This window comes from Drosophila teissieri, chromosome 2R, assembly GCF_016746235.2.
Source record: "Drosophila teissieri strain GT53w chromosome 2R, Prin_Dtei_1.1, whole genome shotgun sequence".
Classification (NCBI taxonomy): Eukaryota; Metazoa; Arthropoda; class Insecta; order Diptera; family Drosophilidae; genus Drosophila; species Drosophila teissieri.
Window position 1 is genome coordinate 13,390,648 of NC_053030.1, and position 24,361 is coordinate 13,415,008.

At 45.9% G+C, this 24,361-nt stretch overlaps 5 protein-coding genes across 11 annotated transcripts; 2 read left to right on the forward strand and 3 right to left on the reverse strand.

Moving 5' to 3' along the window:
- Window positions 1-85: 85 nt before the first annotated feature.
- Window positions 86-961, forward strand: LOC122613696 (probable splicing factor, arginine/serine-rich 7). The gene is made up of 2 exons (XM_043788005.1): window positions 86-764; window positions 828-961. The coding sequence occupies exons 1-2, from the start codon at window positions 180-182 to the stop codon at window positions 906-908; spliced, it is 666 nt and encodes a 221-aa protein (XP_043643940.1). The 5' UTR covers window positions 86-179; the 3' UTR covers window positions 909-961.
- Window positions 906-1,531, reverse strand: LOC122613697 (39S ribosomal protein L41, mitochondrial). The gene has a single exon (XM_043788006.1). The coding sequence runs from the start codon at window positions 1,448-1,450 to the stop codon at window positions 950-952; it is 501 nt and encodes a 166-aa protein (XP_043643941.1). The 5' UTR covers window positions 1,451-1,531; the 3' UTR covers window positions 906-949.
- Window positions 1,532-1,788: 257 nt separating this feature from the next.
- LOC122612317 (angiogenic factor with G patch and FHA domains 1) lies at window positions 1,789-7,524 on the forward strand. 4 transcript variants are annotated; one of them, XM_043785839.1, is made up of 9 exons: window positions 1,789-2,061; window positions 2,130-2,253; window positions 4,862-4,998; window positions 5,161-5,256; window positions 5,332-5,413; window positions 5,936-6,421; window positions 6,491-6,608; window positions 6,674-6,779; window positions 6,837-7,524. In XM_043785839.1, exons 1-9 carry the CDS (start codon window positions 1,870-1,872, stop codon window positions 6,996-6,998), a joined length of 1,503 nt encoding a protein of 500 aa, XP_043641774.1. In that variant the 5' UTR covers window positions 1,789-1,869; the 3' UTR covers window positions 6,999-7,524. The 4 variants fall into 4 exon arrangements, with proteins under 4 accessions (XP_043641774.1, XP_043641773.1, XP_043641776.1 ...); XM_043785838.1 differs by lacking the exon at window positions 5,332-5,413 and adding an exon at window positions 5,477-5,864; XM_043785841.1 differs by lacking the exons at window positions 5,936-6,421; window positions 6,491-6,608; window positions 6,674-6,779; window positions 6,837-7,524 and adding an exon at window positions 5,477-5,671.
- LOC122612318 (hexokinase type 2) lies at window positions 2,259-3,754 on the reverse strand. The gene has a single exon (XM_043785843.1). The coding sequence runs from the start codon at window positions 3,683-3,685 to the stop codon at window positions 2,321-2,323; it is 1,365 nt and encodes a 454-aa protein (XP_043641778.1). The 5' UTR covers window positions 3,686-3,754; the 3' UTR covers window positions 2,259-2,320.
- A 10-nt stretch (window positions 7,525-7,534) lies between the features above and the next one.
- On the reverse strand, window positions 7,535-22,663 carry LOC122612315 (AF4/FMR2 family member lilli). 4 transcript variants are annotated; one of them, XM_043785835.1, is made up of 9 exons: window positions 22,523-22,663; window positions 22,248-22,383; window positions 16,733-17,381; window positions 15,709-15,894; window positions 14,730-15,643; window positions 14,467-14,590; window positions 13,047-13,298; window positions 7,767-7,891; window positions 7,535-7,705 (listed from the first exon to the last, which is right to left on the reverse strand). In XM_043785835.1, exons 3-9 carry the CDS (start codon window positions 17,364-17,366, stop codon window positions 7,592-7,594), a joined length of 2,349 nt encoding a protein of 782 aa, XP_043641770.1. In that variant the 5' UTR covers window positions 17,367-17,381; window positions 22,248-22,383; window positions 22,523-22,663; the 3' UTR covers window positions 7,535-7,591. The 4 variants fall into 4 exon arrangements, with proteins under 4 accessions (XP_043641770.1, XP_043641772.1, XP_043641769.1 ...); XM_043785837.1 differs by having other exon boundaries at window positions 14,467-14,587; window positions 22,450-22,656; XM_043785834.1 differs by having other exon boundaries at window positions 22,450-22,656.
- Window positions 22,664-24,361: the final 1,698 nt, after the last annotated feature.

The following is a 24,361-nucleotide window of genomic DNA, read 5'->3' on the forward strand; positions in this document are numbered from 1 at the left end:
GTCGATAAGTCAAAAAATCGATAGGCCTTAAACAAATTAGAGTGGCCAGCTGAAATATTCTTGAAACGGTTTAATTTTTCGCGAGGCGTTTTTGTATTTTGGGAAGGAACGACGCCGGCACACCAGGAAAATAACAAATGAAAATATAAATAAATAAATAAATACCCAAAGGATACATTATGAGGGATCGAGACCGCCGGGACCGAGATCGTGACAGGGAGAGGGATAGAGATCGGGATCGAGACCGAGAAAGGGATAGAGAGCGGGACCGCGACAGGCGACACAGGTCCAAGTCGCCCAGCAGGAGCAGCCGGCAGATCTCAAAACCGAAGAAGAAAAAGTCCAAGAAGTCGAAAAAGTACTCGAGAAGGAGTCGCAGCAGCAGCCGCAGCTCCTCGCGAAGCTCCTCCAGCAGCAGGAGCAGTTCCCGCAGCAGGCACAGCAAGAGCAGGAGTAGGGACCACCACAAATCGCGCTCTACTTCGCAAAGGAAAACCAGGGGTCCAAGTTCTGAAAGCAACTCCCGATCCGCAACCACACCCGCAGCTGCCCCCGTGAAGGCCATCGATCTGTTGGACACCAAGGTGCAAAAGGCGCTCGAGACCATAGACGAGGACACGTTCAAACCGGCGTCCTTTTTTAGCTCCAGGGATACAAAGGAGTCCTCCGAGAAGGTGATCATAGATCTGAACAACGAAACGGTCACAGTCGCCAACAAGCCAGCCATTGCAGTCCGAAACGAAGATGTAATATTCCATCCGAACGTGAGTGGGCTACCTGGTGCTCGATTTGCCATGCTAATAGTATTTGATTTGCAATTTCCACAGTTCCTGGGCGACCCCGATCATAAGGCCGAGAAGTGGCTGCGCAAGCTCTACAATTACCGCCAGAAGTACATGCAGGAGTAGTTGAGTTTAGACTCTGTATTTATGAAACAATAAACCTATGCCTAGAATATATCGCTGCCCGTCTTTCTAGCACGTTGCAGGGCTTCCTCTGGAGTCAGTTGCTCATTGACCGAGGGCTCCTTGGCACTGCCGTCGGCCTGCAGTTTGCCCGCCTTGAAATCTTCGATAATCTTCTGCGAGTAGACGGCATTAAAGAGATCCAAGCTAGTGAACTCCGACTGGACGACGTCCGGCGCCTTGTAGGACACGTATGGCTTTAGTTTACAACTGGTCAAATCGGGCACAATGATGTCCGGAATTTTCTCGGGAATCTCCACATACTGCCCGTCAACAAGTATGCCCGTGTCGCGTACGCCGCGCTTGTGAATAGCTACCGGCGGATTGGCCAGCGTTTTCTGGGCTTCTTTCACCACGCGCGTCCCGCGCTTGTTGTATGCGTTGAATTTACGGAAGTTCCGCTTGCCCTCCAGCACGGATGAAGTACTGATGGTCCTTTGTTGGCACCGAAGTGCAATGGGCACTACTTTAATACAATTATTCATTTCTATTTGGCTTTTCGACGACCAAAATGGTTAAATAACAAATGTGGATGAGGGAACAGCTGTTTGGAAGGCTAGAGATGACACTGACGTCGATAGGCAATTAACCCCAGTTGGAAATGTACTGGAAATCATTTTGCAATAAAATTATTTATGTCTAAAAAAAATTGGTAATTAATTTAAAATAAAATTTTATTTTATTTTAGGACGCAATCATATTTATTTTATCCTGATAGCAACTAAAAAGATATTTTCCCAAAAACTGGTCATTTTTTTCCATGTGTACAATAAACCATCTCTTAATTAATCGATAAGTTTTGCCGCCCACCAGTGCTTAAAAACACTGTTAGATGAGATGAAACTCCCCAAATCGGCTTGTGAATCCAATAAAAAGTTGATTGAGATTCGTCGGTTGTTAAACAATGTCGTTAGCGGCCGAAGAGGTGGATTTGGCGGACACTGCCGCCAAGTACGACTCCATCGAATTAAAGAGCATGCAGGACCTGGAATCCTGCGAGCAGCAACAACTGCTGCAGTACGTCGAAAAGCTGCACGGGATTATCCGCAAATACGACACCAAACTGGCGGCATATAAACAAAAACTCATACACTACGTGAGTCCCGAATGTAGGATTGAACAAATAAACAAAAATTATCCTTATTTTGTGATTTATCCCAAAAGCTAAGCCGGGAAGAAAAGATTTCGTGTGACAAAGCCAGCCAAGCCACCGAGTCGGAATTACAAGGATGCCAGGACTCCAAGGAAAACGATGAGGATACTGGGAAAAAAGACCCGCCCAACGATTGTGAGTTAAGATTTTGTTTTTTATTCCACTGAGTTTTTCTATTATGGCTACAAATAGTAGTGAGTTCCTACTTTGATTTACTGGCCACCGCGGCCACCAGCGCAGCTCCACGTCCGGATCCGTCCTCCGAGAGCATAATGTCCCACTCCTTGTCCGCTTTCACCAGCTTTTGCAGGGTCTGCCTCATGTAGGCATCGAACTTTGGATGGTATCTGTAGACGGATCCATCCATGCCGACTATCACGCGGCGGTTGGAGGTCCTGTTCACCAGCCCACTTACTCCGATGGCTACTAATGTGGCCGCTCGCTTAGCCACGCACTCGCAGATGTATCTCAGGGTCTGGCAGTCCTCCACGGACGCCTTCTCCAGGCCAAACAGATTTCTCACGATCTTCCTGGTGCTGGCAAACTCTGGGAAGGAGTCGTCCTCGATCTCCGATATGTAGCGCGTCTCGAAAACCTCTTCGTTTCTCTGCAGCACGCCGGCGAATTCTGGACGCCGACTGCTCTGTTTGAAGATCAGCTTGCGCTCGAGGGCACGAAGCAGGACAAGGCGCACCAGATTGCCCAAGTACATGCCGGCCGTCATCTTTTCGAACAGCTGCTCCGCACGGTTGATAGACTTTTCGTCCACTTCGCGATCGTATTCGGTGCGCACAAAGTCCAACTGACCACCCTCACCAAAAGCGCCCCACTCAGCATTTACAATCACACTGCGCTTTGATTTTTTGAAGTCTGCGCGCAAGAGGTCCACATTCTCAACGTCCTCCACGTAGCAGGCATTGCAGCCAGTGCCCACAATGACGCCCACCCGGCAATCTGCGTTCCGATGCGCGCAGGACATCAAGGTGCCTGTAGTATCGTTGAGTATAGCCACCACGGCAATGTCGGCATCTCCGCGCCGCTGAATGGCCTCGTGCAGCATGCGGCCCACATCCTCGCCCTCAACACCAGCACAATCGAAGCCCTTGGTCCAGCGTACCAGGAGGCCTTCCTTGAGGCCTAGCTGCACGCAAGGGAAGGAGAAAGTGAAGCCCAGTGGCAGATATGCGGTCTTCATGTCGTGTTTCTCCACAAATTTGGCCAGGCAGCCCGCAATGTGATCGAATAGCTGCACACCGGACCCCACCATCAAGTCCTTTGGCACGGCATAGATCTGAGAATCCACTGTGGCGTCATGGTGACCTTTCAGCGAGACGAGCAGCACCCGGAAGTTGGTACCCCCGAGATCCAGGGCCAGATACTTGCCCATCTCGTCGCCCGTGGGCAGATCCTGCACGTACGTGGGAAAGCACTTGACATTGGCCTGTGGATGTGTGGATCGCTTAAGTCCGCGGGCCACTTCCAGGCAAAAACGACTGTAGACTTCCTGCACCTGGTAATCACTCAGCACAAAGGGTTGCATAAGTTCTCGCACCTCCGCGTCCAGCATTTTGCTTGGCTAATCTGTCTGTCTTAGTTGTAAACGCCTCGAACGATGAGTAACGACTAACCAGGCGCCTGGCGAGCCCACGGCGATTTGGAGCTGCCCTGGGTGCCTGATAAGAGCCAGGCGTCGAGATGCAGTGCGCCATACTTGGAAACAACTGCTGCTGCTGCAATATGGACGCTGCGTAGCAAATTAAAAACGAAAACACACCTAAGTAGCTGATTTGCGGATTCCGAATCTAAAACTACAACTGCGCGACATGCTAATCGCTTGTTGTCTCGGTTGCCGCTTGTCAATTGGTGGCAATAGCTTCAGATTCGGCACCCTACAAATTAATTGTAGATCGACTTTAGCCGACTATTGGAATGGAGGGAATATGCCACAGTTAACTTTGCGAATTAATCCCCGAAGGACACTGATCGCAAGGCCTAAAGAACCTATGACTGATTACTAATTTAAAGTTATATTTCTTATTGAGAAAAAGGTTTTAATACCTACAAATACAGTGTCTGTAAGTTGTATAACTTTGCGTAAAGAGAGAGCAATATTTCCGGAAAAAAGTGGCCAAGGCCGTATTTCACTTTTCTACTTTCCTAAGCCATAAAGTGTCACAGGGCGATATTAGCTGCAGCACGCCTTCTTAGTTATCGATGAGATAAGGCCATTTGAAGGACCGCATCTTACAAGCTCAACCCACCCACTTCCCTATCTATTGAGGAGTATTAGCGGGGTCCTAGGTCGAGTACGTCAAGCATTCCATGCCATTCCTATGACCGAGATAAGCACTGAAGTGTCGCATGGGCTAACGCCACTGCCCCTGACAAAATCCGAACAGCCCTTGACACTACTGCTAATAGAATTAAAATGATTGCGCAAAACGCAGTGGTTTAGAAAACGTATACTTCTTATACTAACACTTTAATCGCTACTTTTTAGTTGTACTATATACAAATAACTATAAACATTAATTTGTGACTATAAAGATAATTACAGCACATTTCCGACTATTTTTAAAGGTTAAATAAGGAAATGAAACCGTGTGTTGCTTAGAACCGCTGATAACAAGCCTAATTTTCGTGTCAACGCATGTTTTTATTTCAATATAGCTTTAAATATTTATAAGTTTCCAAAACCTTATCAACAGCCATCAATGTTTGGAACCCATATTTATATTTGCAGTATCGGCGACGGACGCCTTCAGTTTTGTGGACGAAATGAGACAGGCGGCCAAGCACGCCGAAAACCTGAACAACTTCGTTTACGAGCACACCTCCGGCATGTACTATGATCCGAAGACGGGATACTACTACAACGCGGTAAATAAGCTATAAACAGCGGACGCAATCTTTATGACGTCCCGTTCTATTCCGCGATGCAGTGACTGCACCGCGATGACTTTCAGGGGTTATCGTGCTGGCAAACCTACATCAATGGCTCGGATTGTTGTTAATCAACACCTGCTTTTCTCTTCCTTGCAGGAGTACGGGTTGTACTACGATGGCAACACCGGCTGCTACTACAGCTACGATCACGCCAAAGACTCGTACGAGTTCCACTCGCAGGCCCAGGTGCAGGTGAGTGGGTGTAGTCGCGGATTCCACTGCCACACGACCACATTAACCACTGTTCTTCTCCTCCTCGCTGCGCAGCCATTGAGCGACTGCGCCTTTAGTAGTCTTTTAGCTGGGTTTCACAAACTCAGCATAGACCGAATGCGTAGCAATGCATTAGGTAAGCGTCAAGGTCCAGAATGTGCCATAAAAACGCGGATTTCTTTTCTTCACTTGGTTGCAGGCGAACGAGGCGGCCAAGCCAGAATCGGACGACGACGATCTGGAGGTGCAGTTCGATGAGCTGGGAGGCGTCATTACGGACCACGAAACGCTGAAGAAGATTAAAGCCGAGAAGCAAAAGGCCAAAGATCAAGCTGAAAAATCCAAACGCAAGGCCAAGAAAAAGAAGAGTAAGAAGCACAGCAAGAAGAAATCCAAGAAGGAGCACCGTCACAAGTCCAAGAAGCGTCATAGGCACTCGGATGATGAGCGCATCAATGACGCCGAGGAGGGCGAGCTGTCCCAAAGCAGCGACTCCAGTTCCGACTCCAGCAACGAAGAGAGCAGCAGCAACAGCAACACGGAGGACAGCAGTGTTCCAGTTTTCAAGGCTGCCGGTCGCTTTCAAGGTGTTTAAGATTTCCGCGTTTTTATCGCGCTCTTCGTGGTTTGCTTAACTAACGCTTTTTCTTTTGCGTAGACATTGCCAAGAAGTATCCACCCTCCCTGCGCATCATTGTCCAGGAGACTAATGTAGAGTCGCTGAAAGTGGGAAGCCTGCATCTTATCACATACAAAGGTGGATCGCTGGGACGGGAGGGCGCCCACGATGTCATCATTCCGGACGTGAACGTGAGCAAGTGCCATTTAAAGTTTAAATACGAGAACAAGTTGGGAATCTACAAGTGTCTGGATCTCGGCTCCCGCAATGGCACCATTCTCAATGGTTCCCCAATGTCCAGCGAGGCCATGGATCTCGTTCACGGCAGTGTTATCACTCTGGGCCAGACGAGACTCCTGTGTCATGTCCACGAGGGTAACAGTACCTGCGGTCTGTGCGAACCGGGTCTTTTGATAGAGAATCCTGCGCCAGTTGTAGCCGCAGTTGGCTCATCCACCGCATCTGTATTATCGCACAAGGAGCAGCTGAAAAAACTGCAGCGCAAATATGGCCTGGAAAATGAAAGTAAATACAAGACTATCTCCACTTTCTGTTCACTCGACTTAACTTTGACAATCCTTAATTAACCTTTAGAATTCGTTGATACTGGCGGCAATGGCCAGTCAAACTACAATGATCGGGCTGCGACAAGGCGAGTCCAGGTGGGCAGCAGCACGGATAAAGAAAAGACTGAGGTGGCTTGTGTGAACACGTGAGTACCAGCTTACACATTTGAACTTTCGTTGCTTGACGTGCTTGATGTGCTTTCCTTTTTAGTGAAATCGGTAGCTCCAATAAGGGTTTTAAAATGCTGAGTAAATTGGGCTGGCAAAAGGGCGAAACTCTGGGGAAAACGAATGCCAGTGCTGGACTTTTGGCGCCGGTAAGTGTTTCAGTCTTTTGTAGCCAGTCACCATTGTTCATACCAACCCGTTCGCAGATCAATGTGGTGGCCAATGAGGGCACTAGCGGTCTGGGAAACAGTGACCCAGTGGTGTCCAGCTCTAGACACGTTGACAAACGGAAGCTGGCCAACTTGAAGATCACTCAGGCCCGATATCAGCGCGCCAACGATATGTTTGGGCAGTCGGATAGTGATTAGAAAGGCATTTTCAATAATGTTGGAAACACATTTAATTAACAATTACTCAAACATATTTATAAGTGTATGTATATATATATGTATGTATATACACATCGATTCTATATATGTATATATTAATTCAAAAATCTTGCTATAAGGTTAAGCTATCAGTCAATTAATTAATTTAGCTTCGCTTATAAACAAACTGAATAGGGGAAGGTAATGTTAAATAAATACGACTTCGCACATGTTCGTCTAAACTAATTGCGAGCCTAATGGGCGTACAAACCGATCGTTTAAATGAATTACCGTGTAGCCTAATGTTAATGTTAAATACAAAAGCCTCTTAAGATATGTGGTTTCTCTTGCGATACATGCTGGATAAGATTTGCTGCAATACGTAATGTTGTATGGTTGATAATACTTTGCCTGTATGTTAAGTGTATCGGATAATATGTAGTGTAAGCTTGGTTGGCTTGGGCAATTGCCTCAGGCCCATCCACCGATTACAACACGAACACGCACAACGAGAATCTTTGGATGTTGGAGCTACGGAAGAACACACTACACTAGGCCCTAGGCCGATGTGACCGAGAGATGCATCCGGGATCCTAGCAGCTACCCTGCGACTTGACACCGATGAAGTAGCGGGACTCGCAGGAGTGCTTGTGCATCTCACACCACGAGTTGTATGTCTGGTTGTTGTAGCCGCATATTTTATGCACCTAAACATCAAAACGAATCTCAATAAATCACATATTTTATCCCCAAAAAAGCTGTACTCACCGGTCGCTGCTGCTTTCGCGGACACTTGTAGCGACAGGACACGCATCTCGGCTGGCGCGTCTGCAGATCCACCAGGCAGCTATCCTTTGGCCCACACTTGATGTCCGCACAGCTCACGCGGCCTGCTGCAATATAAAGTTTATGATGCGAGCGCATTAATGACGGCTGCCTGCGGTTAAGTTTCAGCTTTATGTCTGGCCATTTCGGTTGAATGGCTCCTGCACGCTGAAATGCATGTCCTGGCCGCCATGGGAACCTGGGCAGGTGCTGCTGTGATAACGGCAGAAGTGCCTGGCCATTTTGGAGCAAACTTTCAACGTTTTAAGGGCCAGAAACGTGGCTCATTAGGTCATGAAGATACAATTTGTAACAGTCTGGGCGAGATTTCAAGTTGGGTTTTACTTTAGAGCGTATGATAAACGCATATGCATAACTAAATCTGGTTTCTACCCTAACTGAGATTTTCTAAGCTGACGCATAATTCACACCACGCATTCTGAATAATAAGATAAAAAACTGCACAAAAATAATACTTTGGCTTAGTTCTGAATATGTTACACAGAAAATTATTATGTACGAGTGTTCATAGTAAATTCATTGATGTATTAATATTTAATTTATAATATGCCTTTTGTATTTGATGAACTTATTAAAGTGATAAAAAGATCACTCTGATCGTATCGTATTTTTTTCTGTGCACCACGTCCCTTTGCCACTCCACTTCCATACGCATACCCATCCACATGCACAACCCCATACTTATACCCATACCCATACCCATGCTCCATTCCATTTGAGTAATGCTCAAGACGGGTAGCATCTTCGGACCGGGCCAACATCCGACATCCTACTGCCGCGACTGCCGGGGAGTCGGCCAAATGGGCAGTTAGCCATTTAGCCAGTCAGCCAGTGGAGCTATAAAGCAGCCAAGCGGCGCGCAGCCGCAAACGCCGGGCAATATATATGTGTTTATCGTCAACATGATCTGCGACTTGGCAACTTTGTTGCACAGAGCCCCCGGGCATTGTCGATCGCACATGCAATGGAGGCGGAGCAGCAAAAGGCAAAGGGAGTCGGCTGGGTTGTCGCTGTTTCTGTCTCTGTCTCTGTCTGGGTGTCTGGAACTGCATCTGCATCTGCATGTGGAGTTGCATCTGGAGTTGCGTCCGCGGGTGACGGTGCGTGAAAGTCCGCCGTCTAGCAATTCGTAACAGTTAAAGTTTATTAATTTCAACTGCCAATTTAGCTTTAGGCAGATACGTCCTTTGCGCGAGGTCCACTGCTCCACTCTGTGCTGTGCTGTGCTTTGCAGTGCTGTGCTGCCCCGCGCACTTGTTGATTGTGATGGATGTGGCAGTGGCCTCCAGAGCGGGAGCTGCGCCGCTGGTTATGGCTGATAATGCCGTCACAAGGCGAGCCAACTATAATTTGTTATGTCGACGTGGTTTAATCAACGCCGGCGGCCGTTGGCGGAACTTATTGCAACATTGTATGGTTTATAATGGGATGGGATCATATTGGATGGGCTCAAATGGAATGGAATGGGATGGGCTCTGCTGGTCTGCCGGTCTGCCGGTCTGGTCCGGTCTGCGTTGGGATGCGTCGTGGGTCATGTGTCTGGTCTGGCCGTGGTATATGCGTGTTCCCATTCAGACCTGGCCAGGCCGGGCGTACTGGCCATTTTGGCATTGCGTGTTGTTTAAGGTGATTTTAATACGATCGTAAACTACAGCCGGCCCAGAGAGAGGAAGACGACCCAGACGCTCCACCAGACAAAAGTGACGTCGCGACGACGTGGACAGCTGGACTGCTGGACAGCTGGACTGGCGGACACCCCAGACCGGACTTTATGCCACTCGGGACAGGGACAGGGACCCCGCCGCCATCCGCACTCCTCGAGAGTTGCAATCACAGAACCTGCGTCGCCGCAGAACGTTGCGAAAATGGCGTTTTAATGGTTTGTACGTGTAGTCATATTTCTTGGGGCCAACGGCAACTTTTCGTGGCTTGTGCCACGGGGTCTCTCTTTCTCTCTCTCTGTCTTTCTCTGAGTCCCCTGCCCAGATGCCCCTTCATCATAGCCAGAATACTTTCAAGCCTGAGCCCGGATCGCGACTGAAAATATTTATGTGAAAGCAGACAAACAAACAAATGCCCGAGAACCATAAACTTACTAACCATGAAGATAAAAAGCTCAGGAACCAACTCACGCGCACGCTAGCATTATCTTATCGTCGGACGATCCGCGGAACATAACGAGTACCAGACGCACATTAAGCAGCAGGAAGGAACCCAGGGAAGCGGAAGGAGCAGGCTCATCACCAGAGGGACTTGGGCCGTATGGGAGTTCAGATGGGTATGGAAATGGGAATGGAGATGGAGATGGGGATGGCGATGGGGATCCCAGATCAACAAACTGCAGGGACTCACGCACACTTGTCTTTGGCCTTTGAGATACGACTGAGCTAAAAGCAAGAGTGAATGGTGGCTAATGATCTTTATTTGGCCACGGAAACCGGCTACCGTTCAAAGCAATTGAAAAAGATAGACGGCCGATCGATCGCTCCATGAATGAATGCTACTGTGAGTAACTCATATATAGTATGTATATAGAAGATACCTAAGGCGGCTGGTATAAGAAATTCGAATACTTTCAAGATTTATAAGATTTTGTACAGGAGAGTTCATTCCTTTTCTATTCTCTGAGCTGTGAACACACGCAAAATTCACATCAAAATTATTTTAAGTTTATTTTTAGGTGTTCGGAAGTCTGTTATCAAAAATTTCTCATGATGCATAAATCCATAAAAGAATATTTAAGGCATGATATTCTCCAGTGAAATATGATGATTACGAAGACTTTACTTATGCATGTATGTAAAAGATTGTATGTTATCAAAAGAAGTCTGCATATAAAATTGCGCTTGGCGTCTTCACCTTCGACAACTTGGTCGAGATTAACCCGGTGGAAATAGGAGACCTATCAGTTCTTTAGAGGGGTTATGGCTTATACTCGCTATTGTCCGCGAAAGATGCAGTTTTCGTTAATTCAAAAAGTTATCAAGTGAGATTTTTAAGAGTATTGCTCACATTAGGGTCCAATAGAAGTGACACATTTCTTTATCAAACTAAAATTCCATTCAAATTATTTTAACCGAAATTTGCCGCGTGGATGTGAATGATTGAAAGGTAAGGTACCGTAGTAGAAGGAAATGCAGTGCAGCGACCCCAACACCTTATTATGAAAATTGAGGCTACTAAATTGACGACTAAGGCAGCATTATTGATAAATAATAACGCCGAGCAAAATGACCGGAGGGAGCGAATTTTTGTCAACGGCAGCTGTTGCTTTTGCTGGTGCTGGATAGACGGCTTTTGTTTTCGCATTAACTACAAGCTGTAATTTGCGGCAAAACACTGCAATTAACAGGCAATTGCAGCACGGCAGCCCTCTTTTGTCTTCGGCCCCCATGGCACACTAAACTAGTTCAGTCCGTCCGTCAGTCCGTCCGTCTCCGTGTCTGCCTCTGCCTCTGCCTCCGCCTCTGCCTCCGTGGCTCCTATCCGGTGCGGTCCGAGGTTCTCGAGTTCGTCTCCGGATTTGGTGCGACTGCGGAACGCCCACCACGCCTTCCAGCACCACTGATTGCCACACAGGGAGAAAAACCTTGGTCGATGTGATGGTACTTTTAACCAAATGCATTAATGGGATAGGAGTATTAGCACCTGATGGGAATATGTTATGCTGATTACTTTTTCGTGATTTAAATATTTCACTAGTGATTCAAGAATATTTTTCGCTCCGATGATCTTGGCAAACATCTAGTTTATAATAAGCGAAACGCTTGATGTTCTTTCAAATAGGAATCTATGATTGTTATAGAGAAAATTAGTTTGTTCAAGGATTTTGGTATAATTTATATGTAGATTTTGACTCTGAATTTTACCAGAAAAATGTCAAATGTTTTATTATAATGCGTATATGCGTAATACACAAATTATTATCGAAAAATCAAAATGAATACTTGCAGATGTTTAATTAGAAATATAAAATAACGCGTAATGATTGAATCTATGATTGCTATAAATAAAATTAGTTTGTTTGAGGATTTTGGAATAGAATAGAATCGTTTCAATGAAATTTATAGATTCTTTTCCACTAACCCTAGGTTTTTTCTAGATTTGGATTTTCTTAAGTTGTACCGAATTGTACAAGAATAATTTTTAATAATGTTCTATTATAAATTATATTGAAATATTACATCAAAATGAATACTTGCAGATGTTTACATAGAAATATAAAATAAAATCAACTATTATTTTGCTAGATAAAACAGGATACAAATTATGAACTTTACTGAAACTAACATGACAAATGATTTTACCAGGATCTTGTTTTGTTGATTTTTAGATTCTATTAGATGCATTTTACTCATAGGCATGACAAATCCATGTACATATTTTCGTTTCAAACTTTGTGTTATAATTTCTATTTGTTAATGACAACTTGGATATTTCCCTATCAGAACGATAAACCCTCACTATAAATATCAAATGATTCAGCTTACATCGGTTAAATTTATATTCATGAACGCGAAATGGACATAATTTTGATTTATGGATTAATGGTGATGCGAATATGCAGGAAGAAAGAAGTGATCGAGTGCATTTTCCCGCTGTGCATTTTCTGACGTGGGCCGACTTGAGGCATTATAATTAATTGGAAATCGGAGTCGATCAATCGGATGGCAACCGCAAAATTAATAAGCATGAATGATGCCGACGACGCGAGTGTTCGCAGTAATTGTGGATGCGCCTGCGCCTCGTAGTCAAAGTGGAGCACACCAGACGAGATCCAACCAAGTCAACCCAACCCAACCCAGGCCAGAGCTGACGAGCTAATCAAATTGCTGGCAATCATGGAGCCGTATAAGCAAATGTAGCAATTTCAGTCAAACACCGAGAGAGCCGGCAACTTGATATGGCCAAGCTGCAGACGGCAACAACCACTTGTGGCTGCGACGCGATTTGATTCGATTCGAGTCGAGTCGATTCGCCTTTACTGAACTCGACTTGGGCTGGCTGTGGAAACCTCAGTCGAGTCAATCAAATGCAAAATTGCGGTTCTTTGTTGATTGTTGTTAAAGTCGCACAGCCACTACCCAGCAGCAGTGGCAGCAGCAGCAGTAACATCAGCAACATTGCATTTACCAACTGCAACTAGGCTTCCCATACCAATTAGTTTGATTGATTTTCGCTGACTGCAGCCAAAATACATACCTCGACAGGGTCCCGGATATGCCACGGCAATGGAACGTCCAATTTTGCAAATCATTCGATTTATATCACAGGCACTCCTGTACGTCTTGCCATCCACGCCGCACACAGCCTGTCGCTCGTCGTAGCCACTGGAGTCCTCCACGTCCAGGTTGTCCCAGGGGCACTCGATCCGGCAGGCGATGCAGTGGGGCATCAGATACTGGTCCTCCACGCAGGTCAATCCGTTCAAGCACTGGACTCCGCTGCAGCTGTCTGGGGATAGGATTATGGAGGGAGAGATGGATATTGTATTATACTGCTAATATGAATATGTAATTTCGGAATTTGTGTTTGTAAAACCCTTAGATTTATAAATTTGTATATAATGTATATTACTATGTAATGCTTTGTAAAATATACCCTTTTTGTTTAACTAATTCACTGAGATGCTCTATTAACTATTGGTAAGTATTGCCGCCCAAAATAACATGGCAATTAATCATCCCTGTGCGTTGCACCTGCAACTATGTTCTTGGCATTAGCGAATACCGTTCGCACATGGGCGCTGATTGGGCCTATAAATAAGTAGTTGGCCAATGTCTATGATTAGCCCGTACCCGCACATCCCATATCCCACATCCCACTGGCGGCCAGTCGGATGTATCTCTCGGATATGCATATGCGCTTATATGGCCGGCAATAAACTGTCGAAATTTATCAGGGGGACATGCGGCGAAACGCCTTGGCGCCAGCTGTGACACTCGCGAAATATTGCAATCATTTCTCTGCCGGCAATTGAATGCGAATGAGTGGTCGCCGCAGATCGCCATCGGAATTGGCGATTGGAAATTCCATTGGATATATTGGCACGCGCCAGCCTTAGATTGCTGAAATTGCTGTTGCTCTTGCCGCTGCTGTTGTTGCTGTTGCTGCTGCTGCTGCAACTCGTGTTGCAAGTTGCTGGCTGCTGCAGAATGTCGTGTGCTTGCGGCTAATCCAACGAGTTCTTTGGGTTCCTGGCTCATCGTTCTTGTGCGCCGTTTTTATTGATCATTTGAGCATGTTTGCGAGTGCTTCCTGTATCATTAAATTATTACACAACATTTCTGGCTTCAGTGTCTGGCCGATTGGCCGCTTGGCCGGTTGGCCGGTTGGCTGGTTGGCCAGTTGATTTCACCACTGGCGACAAGTTGTTGGCCGTAATTGAAATGTGCAATAATTTGTCATCTAATCTAATTGTGGCGCTGCTGCGTTTTGGCACGCGAGCAACCCGGTCCACCTACACTCGCAAAAGTATTGGCCGCCAAACATTGCAATTCACTTAATAAATAATACTAAATATATAGTTTCTAATTCTACGGTGCTAGTATAGTATGGATTTTCTCTAAGTGCACTGGATGTAGCATATGTGTTCTATGGTAAATGGTTTTGGCGGACTCACTCTTGCAGTGGCCCCGATAGGCGACCTCCAGTTGGGCGTTGTTGGTGCGGCAGGCGCGCTTGCGCAGCTGGCACTCGGTGTTGTAGGTGCGTCCGTCGGTGCCGCAAACCGGATTCGAGTGCTGCTGTTGGGTGTCGATGGTAGTGGTTGGTTAGGATGGTAGATGCTAGATAGTAGATGGCATAGAAGCATCCGAGCTGGCCGACTGCGCCCCGAGGAGTAGGCAACGGTCAGTCAGTGGCGGCAGATACATATGTACTTACCAGCGGCAGGGGCGCGTAGAATCCGCCCAAATGAGCCAAGTCATGGGTATTAGCGAGGTCCGATGACGCAGCCGTTTCACTTCCGCGTTGCAACTGAGAGATTCGACGCTGATTCGATGTCCCAGACCCAGACACAGTGGTATTCGCTGACAGCGCTTCTGTATCCATTCGATCCTGTTGCTGCTGTTGCTGTTGCTGCTGCTTATGCTGCTGCTGCTGCCTTTTCCTTAGCCCATTGTCTGGATTTGGAGCATGCTCGATGCGTCTGGCATGCTGGTGTCTGACTCGAGTCGTCGACTCGAGCCGTCTATTAATGTCGTTGGCGGGTTCATTAGCATTTGCCAAGTTGCCAAGTCTAGACTGAGCCAAGATTGAGTCTGCGGCAGGCGACTGCGCAGGCGTCTTGTCTGCCGGGAACGAGTCATTCGCTCCTGTCGTCATTGATCTTGTTAAGTGTTTGCCATGGCTGTTTCTGTGTCTGCGCCTCTCATAGCCCGTCATCTCCACCCGGCCGCGTCTGCCACTTGTGGGCTGATCTGGCAAATTGCTGCTGCCTCTGTTGCTGTTGCTGTTGCTGCTGCTGCTGCTGCTGTCTATGATCAAAAGTCGGCGGTGCTTCGACTCGCGAGGCTGCAGCTTTCTTTGGTTATCAGCACGTTGGCGTTGGCCGCCGTCTAAACCTAAATTGAAGTTGGTATTTTCGCTACTTAGACTACGGGACTCGCGGGGTGGCTTCTGCTGCATCTCCTGCTCCTCTTCCTGCTCCTGCTCCTGCTGCTGCTGCTGCTCCTGCTCCTGCTGGTGTGTCCTGCGTCGCAGGGCAGCTCCGCATTCGGGTGCACAAACGCACTTGGGCCGACCCTTGCGCTTTACGCACTTCTTGTTCGGGCCGCACTTGAAGCCCTTGCAGCTCTCTGCAGAATATGGTAGATTCCAAAATAAGTTCGGATTATTAACCCGCCCGCTATGGACAACTTACCCATGCAGGGCGAGCACTCCACGCCGCCACCAATGGCCGTGGCAAAGAAGTACTCCACGCTGCTCAGCTCGCGATCCGTGTAGGAGAAGCTCTGGCTGGCGCCGCAGCACTCCGACCTCGAGATGTCCGTGGAGAAGACCTGTCCACACTTCCCGCTGCCCAGGTGCGTCTGCCAACAGGTGCCAGCTGATCAATCAAATAAGAATATATGAGTTTTGAAATATATAGTGAACTTTAACCAAAGATATGCCAACACTTTTGATTTGGGAGAAGAACTTTCTGACACTTATATGAGAAACCATACTTAGTAAATAATTACGAAAACATGTGAAAAGTGAATTTAAAAGTCATGAACATGAGCCTCACCCATGTACTTGAACCAGCACTCAAAATCGTAAAATAAAACACCATTCAAATGAAATTGGAGTTGGCATTTTGATAACTTTACGTTCATATGAAAAACATAAAAAGCTCACGCTAAAGTGGTGTAAAATGAAAATGCCATTTCCTTCGGCCAACCGGAAGAAAACAGTGGTAGCTCCCCTTTCGCAGTGGTCAAATTACGTGCAGGTATTTGAGTGAGAAAAACAAAATTACTCGTATTTGTTTACTTTGAAGATTCAGCAGGAATGCGATGAGCCGGCTGCTAATCGAAATCGCGCGAGCAGTTTGCAAATATTACTGTGCGCTGAGCAAATTTGCGCGGATTTTCCCACTTTTTTTCCCCATTTATTTGGTTTTTGTATTATTTTGATCTGCCGCCTGTGTGATCGGAATGGATTTGGCAGAGCCAAGCAGATTTTGGGATCTGCTGGATAAACAAACAAGCAGGCAGTTGGGCGAGAAATTGCGTCACATTTGAATAGAATGTGACACATTTATCGTCGCAAATGAACTGGAAATGCGTTTAGAAACATAGACAAACCGAATGCAGGCGCCGCCCCACGAGTGAGTCTCACGGACTCAGATGTATCTGAAAGATAGCAGCCGAGAGTGGCTGGCATGCAGCTAACTAACTACTTACCCGCCGCCAGGCGAAAATTCAGTAGCAGCAATCCAATTAACAGAGCCATCAAAGGCTGTCCACCCAACTGATGGCCACAAGTTGCTGCTGCTGCTGCTGTGTTGCAAGTTGATGCTGCTGCGTTGCCAGTTGATGCTGCTGCTGCTGCTCTCGTGCGGCGCATGCTTTTGGTGGGACTAGAAGTGGCCGAGGGTACGTGGTGCTGCCGCTGTTGTTGTTGCTCACGTGCCATTGACACCTCGTCAGAGGCAGCGGACAACGCATTGACGTCACGGCCATGGCCAGCATAGCGATCTTCATCCTGGCGTAAGCAATTGGCCAACTCTTGCAGAGCGCTCCATGCGCTTACTATAAATAAACCTAGAATTGTTCTACATTCGCGGCTAGTTGCTCTTGCCAATTGTGTTGCTGTTGCTGTTGCTGCTGACGTCTTTGACATTGTTGCCGCTAATTGGTTGGTGTTTTGGCTTAGTTCTCCTCTACGCGCTTCCGCTGCTGGCGTTGTGGTCGTCGCAGGAAGTGCGCGGATGGCCATCGACATCGCTCTGCGCTTGAATTTGTAATTCGATTTTAGAAATGTCAAATTGTTTTGGCTGCTCGTCGGCTGGTGCTGGTGATGGCGATGATGCGGCATGACAGCGGCAACTTGCTGCGGATAGACGAAAGGCAAAGGGTTGGCAAACGCACTCGAGTAAATGGTAAACGGGTAACAAGTAACAAGTAACAGGTAACAGTTAAGAGGCCACAAAGGTATGATGTAGCAAAGGCTGGATTCAATTAGACGAAGCACACTGCCACTCCAGCTGGAATGGCGAACGAGCAGCGGGTATGGGATTGAATATGGCTATGGCTATGGGGATGCGGATGGAGATGGGTATGGGAATGGGTATGGGGATGGAGCATCAAGTGGAGTGGCACGCCAAGGTACATGATGCAACCGGCGGCAACTGTGGCTGCCACAGTCAAGCACCAAGAATGTTTTCCACAAAAACGACGGCCAAGAGGCAACAATTAAGTCTCAAACGCTGAGTTGACATTGAGCAGGCGGTTTTCAAAATGCGACTACTAAAAATAAAGAACCTGTTGCTGCTGCTGCTGCCGCTGCCGCCGATGTGTTGTAGGTTTGGCGCATTATGCACCGTCTGTCTGGCTTTGTGCACTCAGAGAAGTTATTACCAAGTAGTTCTTTCAAAAAAATGTATTCAAGTTGTAGATCTGGCGAAAACCAAGCTTATGGAGAGCAGAAACAGTATACGATATCCTGAAAACCTCTCTGACCTGTTTTATAGGAACAGAGGAGTCCTGAAAACGAAATTAACTTTAGAGAATACACTTCCCTCCCATGAATGCCAATATTTTTGTTTGAGTGCATCTTTACCCCTTTGCAAGCCCCTTTTTTTTGCCTGTCTGCCTGTCTGTTTGTTTGTTGGTTTGTTTGTTTGTTTGGCTGCTTGTTTGTGACTTGCAGTTTGGCGCGCTAGTTTGGCATTTGTTTTATTTTGGCTGCCATCGCAGTCGCCGTCGTCGTCATGACTTTAAGGACGTGCTCAAGACAACATGTGCAATATGCAGACGGAACAGAACAGACTGAACGTGACTGGAGTGTGACTTGGCTGGAGCATTGGAGTATCCTAATTTGGCCAACTCGGCGAACGTCCTTGAGGCGGCTGCGCTACCCTATTCAATTAGCCCACTTCAGCTGAGTTGCCCACTGGCGGTGGCAGTCCATTACCGAAAGTTCGCTTCAGCTGCTGTTGCACATGTTGCAGCACAGTAGCTGCAGCAGCAGCAGCAGCAACAGCCGCTGCCCGCCGGCAATTAATGACCTACTGCGTCTGGGGTTCACGACCATGGTTGCCTGGCTGCCAGGTTGCCAGGTTGCCCAGTTCGCTGGCCGAAAAATTATGGCGTTAACGTGCGTTGCGACATTTTATATGGCGGTCGGTTGGTTGGTTGGTCTGTTGGTCGGTTGGTCTGCTGGTCGTACGACTGCAATTTCGTCGACGTCTCCGCATCCGGCGGTTGTCCATTGTCCGGCTGTCCAGTTGGCGCGCCAGACGATGTCTGCACTCACACAGACCCAGCGAAAAAAATAATAAAAACAAAAAAGCAAAATAAATGTAAGAAAAAAGGAAAATAACACACGCACTTGCCGTGGAGCTGGCGATTGGGGATTGCGGATTGGGCACTGCAGTTGCATTGCAGTTGGAGCTGCAGCTCGGTCTTCGGTCTTTGGTCTTCGGTTCGAGCTGCATTCCTGCAGCCAGGCTATTTTTAGACCCCGGGCAGTCAATGGGTTTTTATAACCTTTGCAGACGGTAACGCAAATAACTTGGTTACGACAAATGTAACGGGCTAATACTAGCCCACTCGTACAAGCTTTTCTACCTCCTCTGCACCGAACGAAAATAGCCAAAAACTTGAGCAATTCGGAAATGGGAATATGATTCGGCTATATGCTAACTAATTTTGCATTATCTAAAATCCAAATTAGCTCGAAGCTTAATTAATGAAAGCTTTTCAAACCCCAAAGATAAAGTATCTTAAAGATGTGTTTTATTTATTTACCCTTGATTCAGGATAATGTTTTTTTGCCAGTGCGGTGAAAGTGTTAACTCCACCTGGCCATACCTAGATAATGAGCCGCGGATTTCGGCGCCGATCGCGAATGATCCGCTAAGGACATAACATTCCACTGGCTGAACAGCCTTTACTGTACCCAAGACCAAACTTTTCGTATCCAAATGCCTTGGATTCCTTGAGGCTCGCTGAAATGTCTTTGGGGCACAGCCACGAACAACAAAAGGGGCAGCCAGAGTACAGGAGCAGCAGCAGGAGCAGCAGCGCGAAAAAATGCAAGGAGCGCCGCAGCAACAACAAGGCACTAAATGCATTCTCCTCGGCAACTGCATTGCCAAACTCAGGGTCCACACACACACACACTCACTCAAACTCTCGAAGAGGTAGACCAATACACTCGCAGTGCCAAACAGACAGTCTGGAGCATTATGTATGTATGTATATACACCATATCCATGCCATATAGCTATGGCGAATGCCTTCCTCTTCGGGAGATGCAGTTTGACCGTTGGAGACGGAGACCTGTTTTTATGTTTTTGGGCATTTATTCTGGATTTTGCGCAAAATGTGTTTTTGTTTTCTTGTTGCATGCATTTTCGTTTGTATTGAATTGCATCTTCTGCTGCGCTGATCCTGCGCTCCGCTGTTGCCGCCGTTGCTGCTGCACTTCAGCAACAAGTGCATAATTTCAACCTCAAGCCCCATGGCTGGCCAAAAAACTTGCATCAAACGTGGTGCTAAATTTCACTGCGGTTCTCTCAGGTATTCCACCATACATCCCATCCCATTCCATCCCATCCCACTTCAGTTACTTTTGCGTATTAGATTGAGCCGCTCCCAGGGCATCGTGGCTTCCAGAAAGTCGCATTGCGTATCATATTATAGGGCGGGCAAAGCCAAAAGCACGTGCTGCCATGCCATTGTCCGGCCCAGGAAACCGATCCTCCAGACGGCGGGCCAGAGTATTTTAGAAAAACAGATACAGTTGCCAAACAAACAGAACGCGGAAACTGGCGATCCCGTCCTGAGAATTTCGTAGATTGATATCGGGAGTACACGGGAAGAAAGGGGATAGTCTTACTGTTTGTAGATGCCTTTCAAAATAATTTCGGTTTGCTCTTGTAAGTTGGGTAATCTTATACCAAACTTTCACTTTTGCAGAAGACCTTGGATAGAATCGATGTGGTGCAGATCTGCGTACTGCTGAGTTAGGACCAACATCCCTTTAATCTCTTCAACTGGGAAGCAACGCCCTGATTTCTTTCCGTGTGGCTTAGTTCTCGCGCCCCGTTCGCCTGGACTCGCCAATCCAATCCAGTCACCGATTGACTTTAAGCTCCATTCAGAGCGATTGCGCAATAGCGATCGCGATCGCGAATTCCAGACCCGGCTCCAAAGCTATTTTTAGCGCGGTCCGTTCTGCGGAACCCTGTGGGTCGCCCAACTGCATAACTGTCTGTGCTGTGCGGCGGTGTGTGTGTGTGTGCTTTGAAAAAAGGGTCAACGTATTCGGTTTCATAAGTATAAGTAACAAACGGCCCAAATCGAAATCGATGATGATGGAGGAGCGGAACAGGACGGGGTGGAGGTCTTCTAAGGAAACAGTTTGTCATTCGGCAACAACAGGAAATTCCTTTCGGCAAACTCATCAGCCAAAGTAAACTGTGCGTCTCCGTTTTGGCGCGAGATTAATGACACTTGGACAGCGGCCCCGCCCCCAACAGCACCTCCGCCCACTTGGGAATTTGCATATGACAGCAGCAGCAGCCGCAGCAGCAGCAGCCTCGTTGTTTGTTATGCAAGCAGTAAATTTTCAATAAATATACATAAGCCAACAAACAAATCAAATCAAACCGACAGTGGCTGTATCATCAGCAGCAGAAGCAGCGACAGCAGCAGCAGCATCGCCAGAGCAGACAGCTGGACTGCCTGCACAGAAAGAAAATAGGTACTGAAAACGGAGCTACTGCTTATTCGGACTCTCTTTGGCATTGGTGAAAAGGTAACTCGGAAAACCGATCTGTCTAGGTAAATATTTAAAATTCAAATTAAATCATTCAGTGAAAAGAACCAACAAACAAACCAACTAATATTCAGACAGCCCTCTGAATAGTATTCCAATGCACAGACATATCGAGTGTGTTATTTCTTGCGGTGTGGCATTGTTTTTGTTGCCCTGGGCGGAGGCTCGTCCGATAAACACAGACGTATAGACACTCACTGACCACCGAGATCCGTGGGTTGTGACTGCTAAATGTTTGTTTTGCCAGCGCTCGAATGCCACGCGTTGCACATACGCAGTGTGGGCCGCAAGAAGAAAAGAGAGAAATAGAGAGAGAGAGAGATATAGGAACGCCTCTTGACACTCGAATCTGTTTGTAGTTGATTCGCTTAGAAGAATCGCTCGACGGCCCATTAGCATTCGCCAGAAATGTCAAAAAGTAAACAGGAAATCTGCAGGATGGCCGGTAAAAAGCGCGCGCGCGCTCTTCAAGTAATTTGCTTATGCTACGAGTTGTTGCCTTTGCGCCCCTCGTCTTCCGATTCAGAATCAGAATCAGTATCAGAATCAGATTCATATTCCGAATCTGTTTCTGAATGTGATTCTGATTCTGTTTCTGATTCTGATTCTAAGGATGAGAATGAAGCTGCGAGCTGCGAGACTCAGCAAACCGCAAATAAAAACAAATATCGGCTCACATGAAATATGAGCTGTTATTGAGTCTTTCGATCGCCTTTTGTTGACAACTATGCAAGAATTTTGTTATTGTCTGAGATGGGCAAATGGTACGTGGAAAAATTTTGTCTGCTGCGTCTGGGTTAAATGAAAATGAAACAAAATATCCAGATGATAGCTGTTCGTCTGGAGCGGGGATTTCCTTTCTGAAAGCTGCACCAAACTTTGCCAATTTGAGTCCTATGATTATGAACTCACCTTTTTAACTATCCCTCGTTTCCCTGTTTTCGAAATCAATTTCGCACTTAGACGTGTTTGTTTGCCAATTAATTAGCAGCCAACATGCAGAGAGTATATATGACACTTTTGGGTATTACTCGTACAAGAAATCAAGCTTGAAAACCGAAAAAAATAAAAACATTTTCAGCACAAAACGAAAAATGAAAAGTGACCAACCGACCGGTGATCGCACTGTTGTCCACACTTATCGCTGAGCTTTCGAATTTCAAGACTTTCGGTCTGCACTTATTTACATTTCCACGATTTTCGTTCCTGTTCTGTTCTGGAACTACGAAACTGCGAAACTGGACACAGCACTAGTAGTTTTCACTTGCTACTTTTTCACTTTTCCACTTTTACTGAGCACCAGAGACGTGCGCTCCATCTGATGGTCGAATGCCGACTGAATTTTGAAAACCAAAGTTCTCATTTAGGTAAGAAAAGAGCCAACAGTCTTACACCCATACTCATGCAAAGCGCCGCACGGTGGGGCAAACAGAAATACTTCGTGGCATTACTGGGTTAGTTTTAAGCTTAAGGACTAATTGGGATACTTTATGAATAAAAAAATAAGGAATATAAAAAATTATAAGGAATATAAAAATATTTCATGTAAAAACAAATGTATTTATCTACAGATTTTATAAAAAAACAATTAAAATATCGATAGTATTTGCAAATAAATAAATAAATAATAGTTATATAACCTATATTGACAAATATATAACAAAGTATCTGCATCATAATCCAAAATTTAGTCCCACTGTGCAAAGCGCTGCCGGCTGCTGTGCGATAGTGTGCGTGAGAGAAAGAGAGAGACATGTAAATTAATAGGAAAATCGCCAGACCTTAGTCATGGTGATTTTAAATTTTAAAATATGTATGTTGGATTAAAAAAATTTGACCGTAATTATTATACTTTTTAAATTATAAGTTCTATAAATATTTTTATATTTCAGTACAAGCCGGGAAAAATAAAGATTTAAGTGCTACGGCCTATATCATTTAGAAAATACATTTTCTTAGAAAAAGCTGTATATATTTAAATCAGTAATATAAATATTTAAATATAACTAATATAAAATATATATATTTTTAATAATATTTGTTCTCTTATTGCATAAAATATTTTTGTTGTTATTTAATTGCTTTAAAAATAAATATATAAGAATAGAAAGGAATCTACAAGCCATAGTTCCAATGTTATTGTTTGTAATAATAATTTGTAACACTTAACAATTTCCCCAAATTATTATTTATTTTATAATTATATTTTGTAAAGGATTTTGGGGATTTTATAAAAGTTCTTCAGTGCTGCATGAGGGGTTTGAATCGTTGCGACATGCTGCGCAACTTTTGTGCTTGCGACCGCAACATGTTGCAGTTGGAATTGTTTAAACCGAAGTTCTGAGGATTTTCTAAAAAATAATTCTGTTTAAATAGCAGCACACTGTTATCAATCTGTATCTTAAATTACAGGAAAAGGAAATATCTTTATCATTAAAATCGTACTTGTAATCATGGAAACTTATCAAAACACACTTTACTACAAGTTGAAGTATGGTAATTAGCCTTGATTTCCAACGTGTTAATTTCTTCTTTGAAATATAATTTATTAGGCTTTTATACAAACATTTTTTAGTTTCTGAGATGTTTTGCAATACCACCGAACTAACATCCAACTGCATCTGCAACAGCAGGAGCAAAGGCTTAGAGCTCATTAAATGCAGCGAAATCATGCCGAGGCAGTATAGAAAACATATCTTTGGCTGCGGCCTTAACTGTCTATTGTTTAGCCAGAGCAAAGCGGCAGTCATGAGGCAGCTGAGGAAAACGATTTCTTTATGGTGCAAACAGCGTCATAATTTAGATCTAATTGTCAGATACTTGCAGCCAGCCAGTACCCGCCACAAAACTGCATGTCGCTGGGCCCAGCGCAGCAGCCCCGTGAAAACGTGGAAATGTGGCACTGAAGCACTGCAAATGAAGACATTTGACGAGGCAGCCGCCGAGGAGCACCGGCCATTTGGGCAGCCAGACCAGGCGGAGGAGCAGTAGCACCAGTCGGATTTTTGCGTCAATTACGGCGCGGA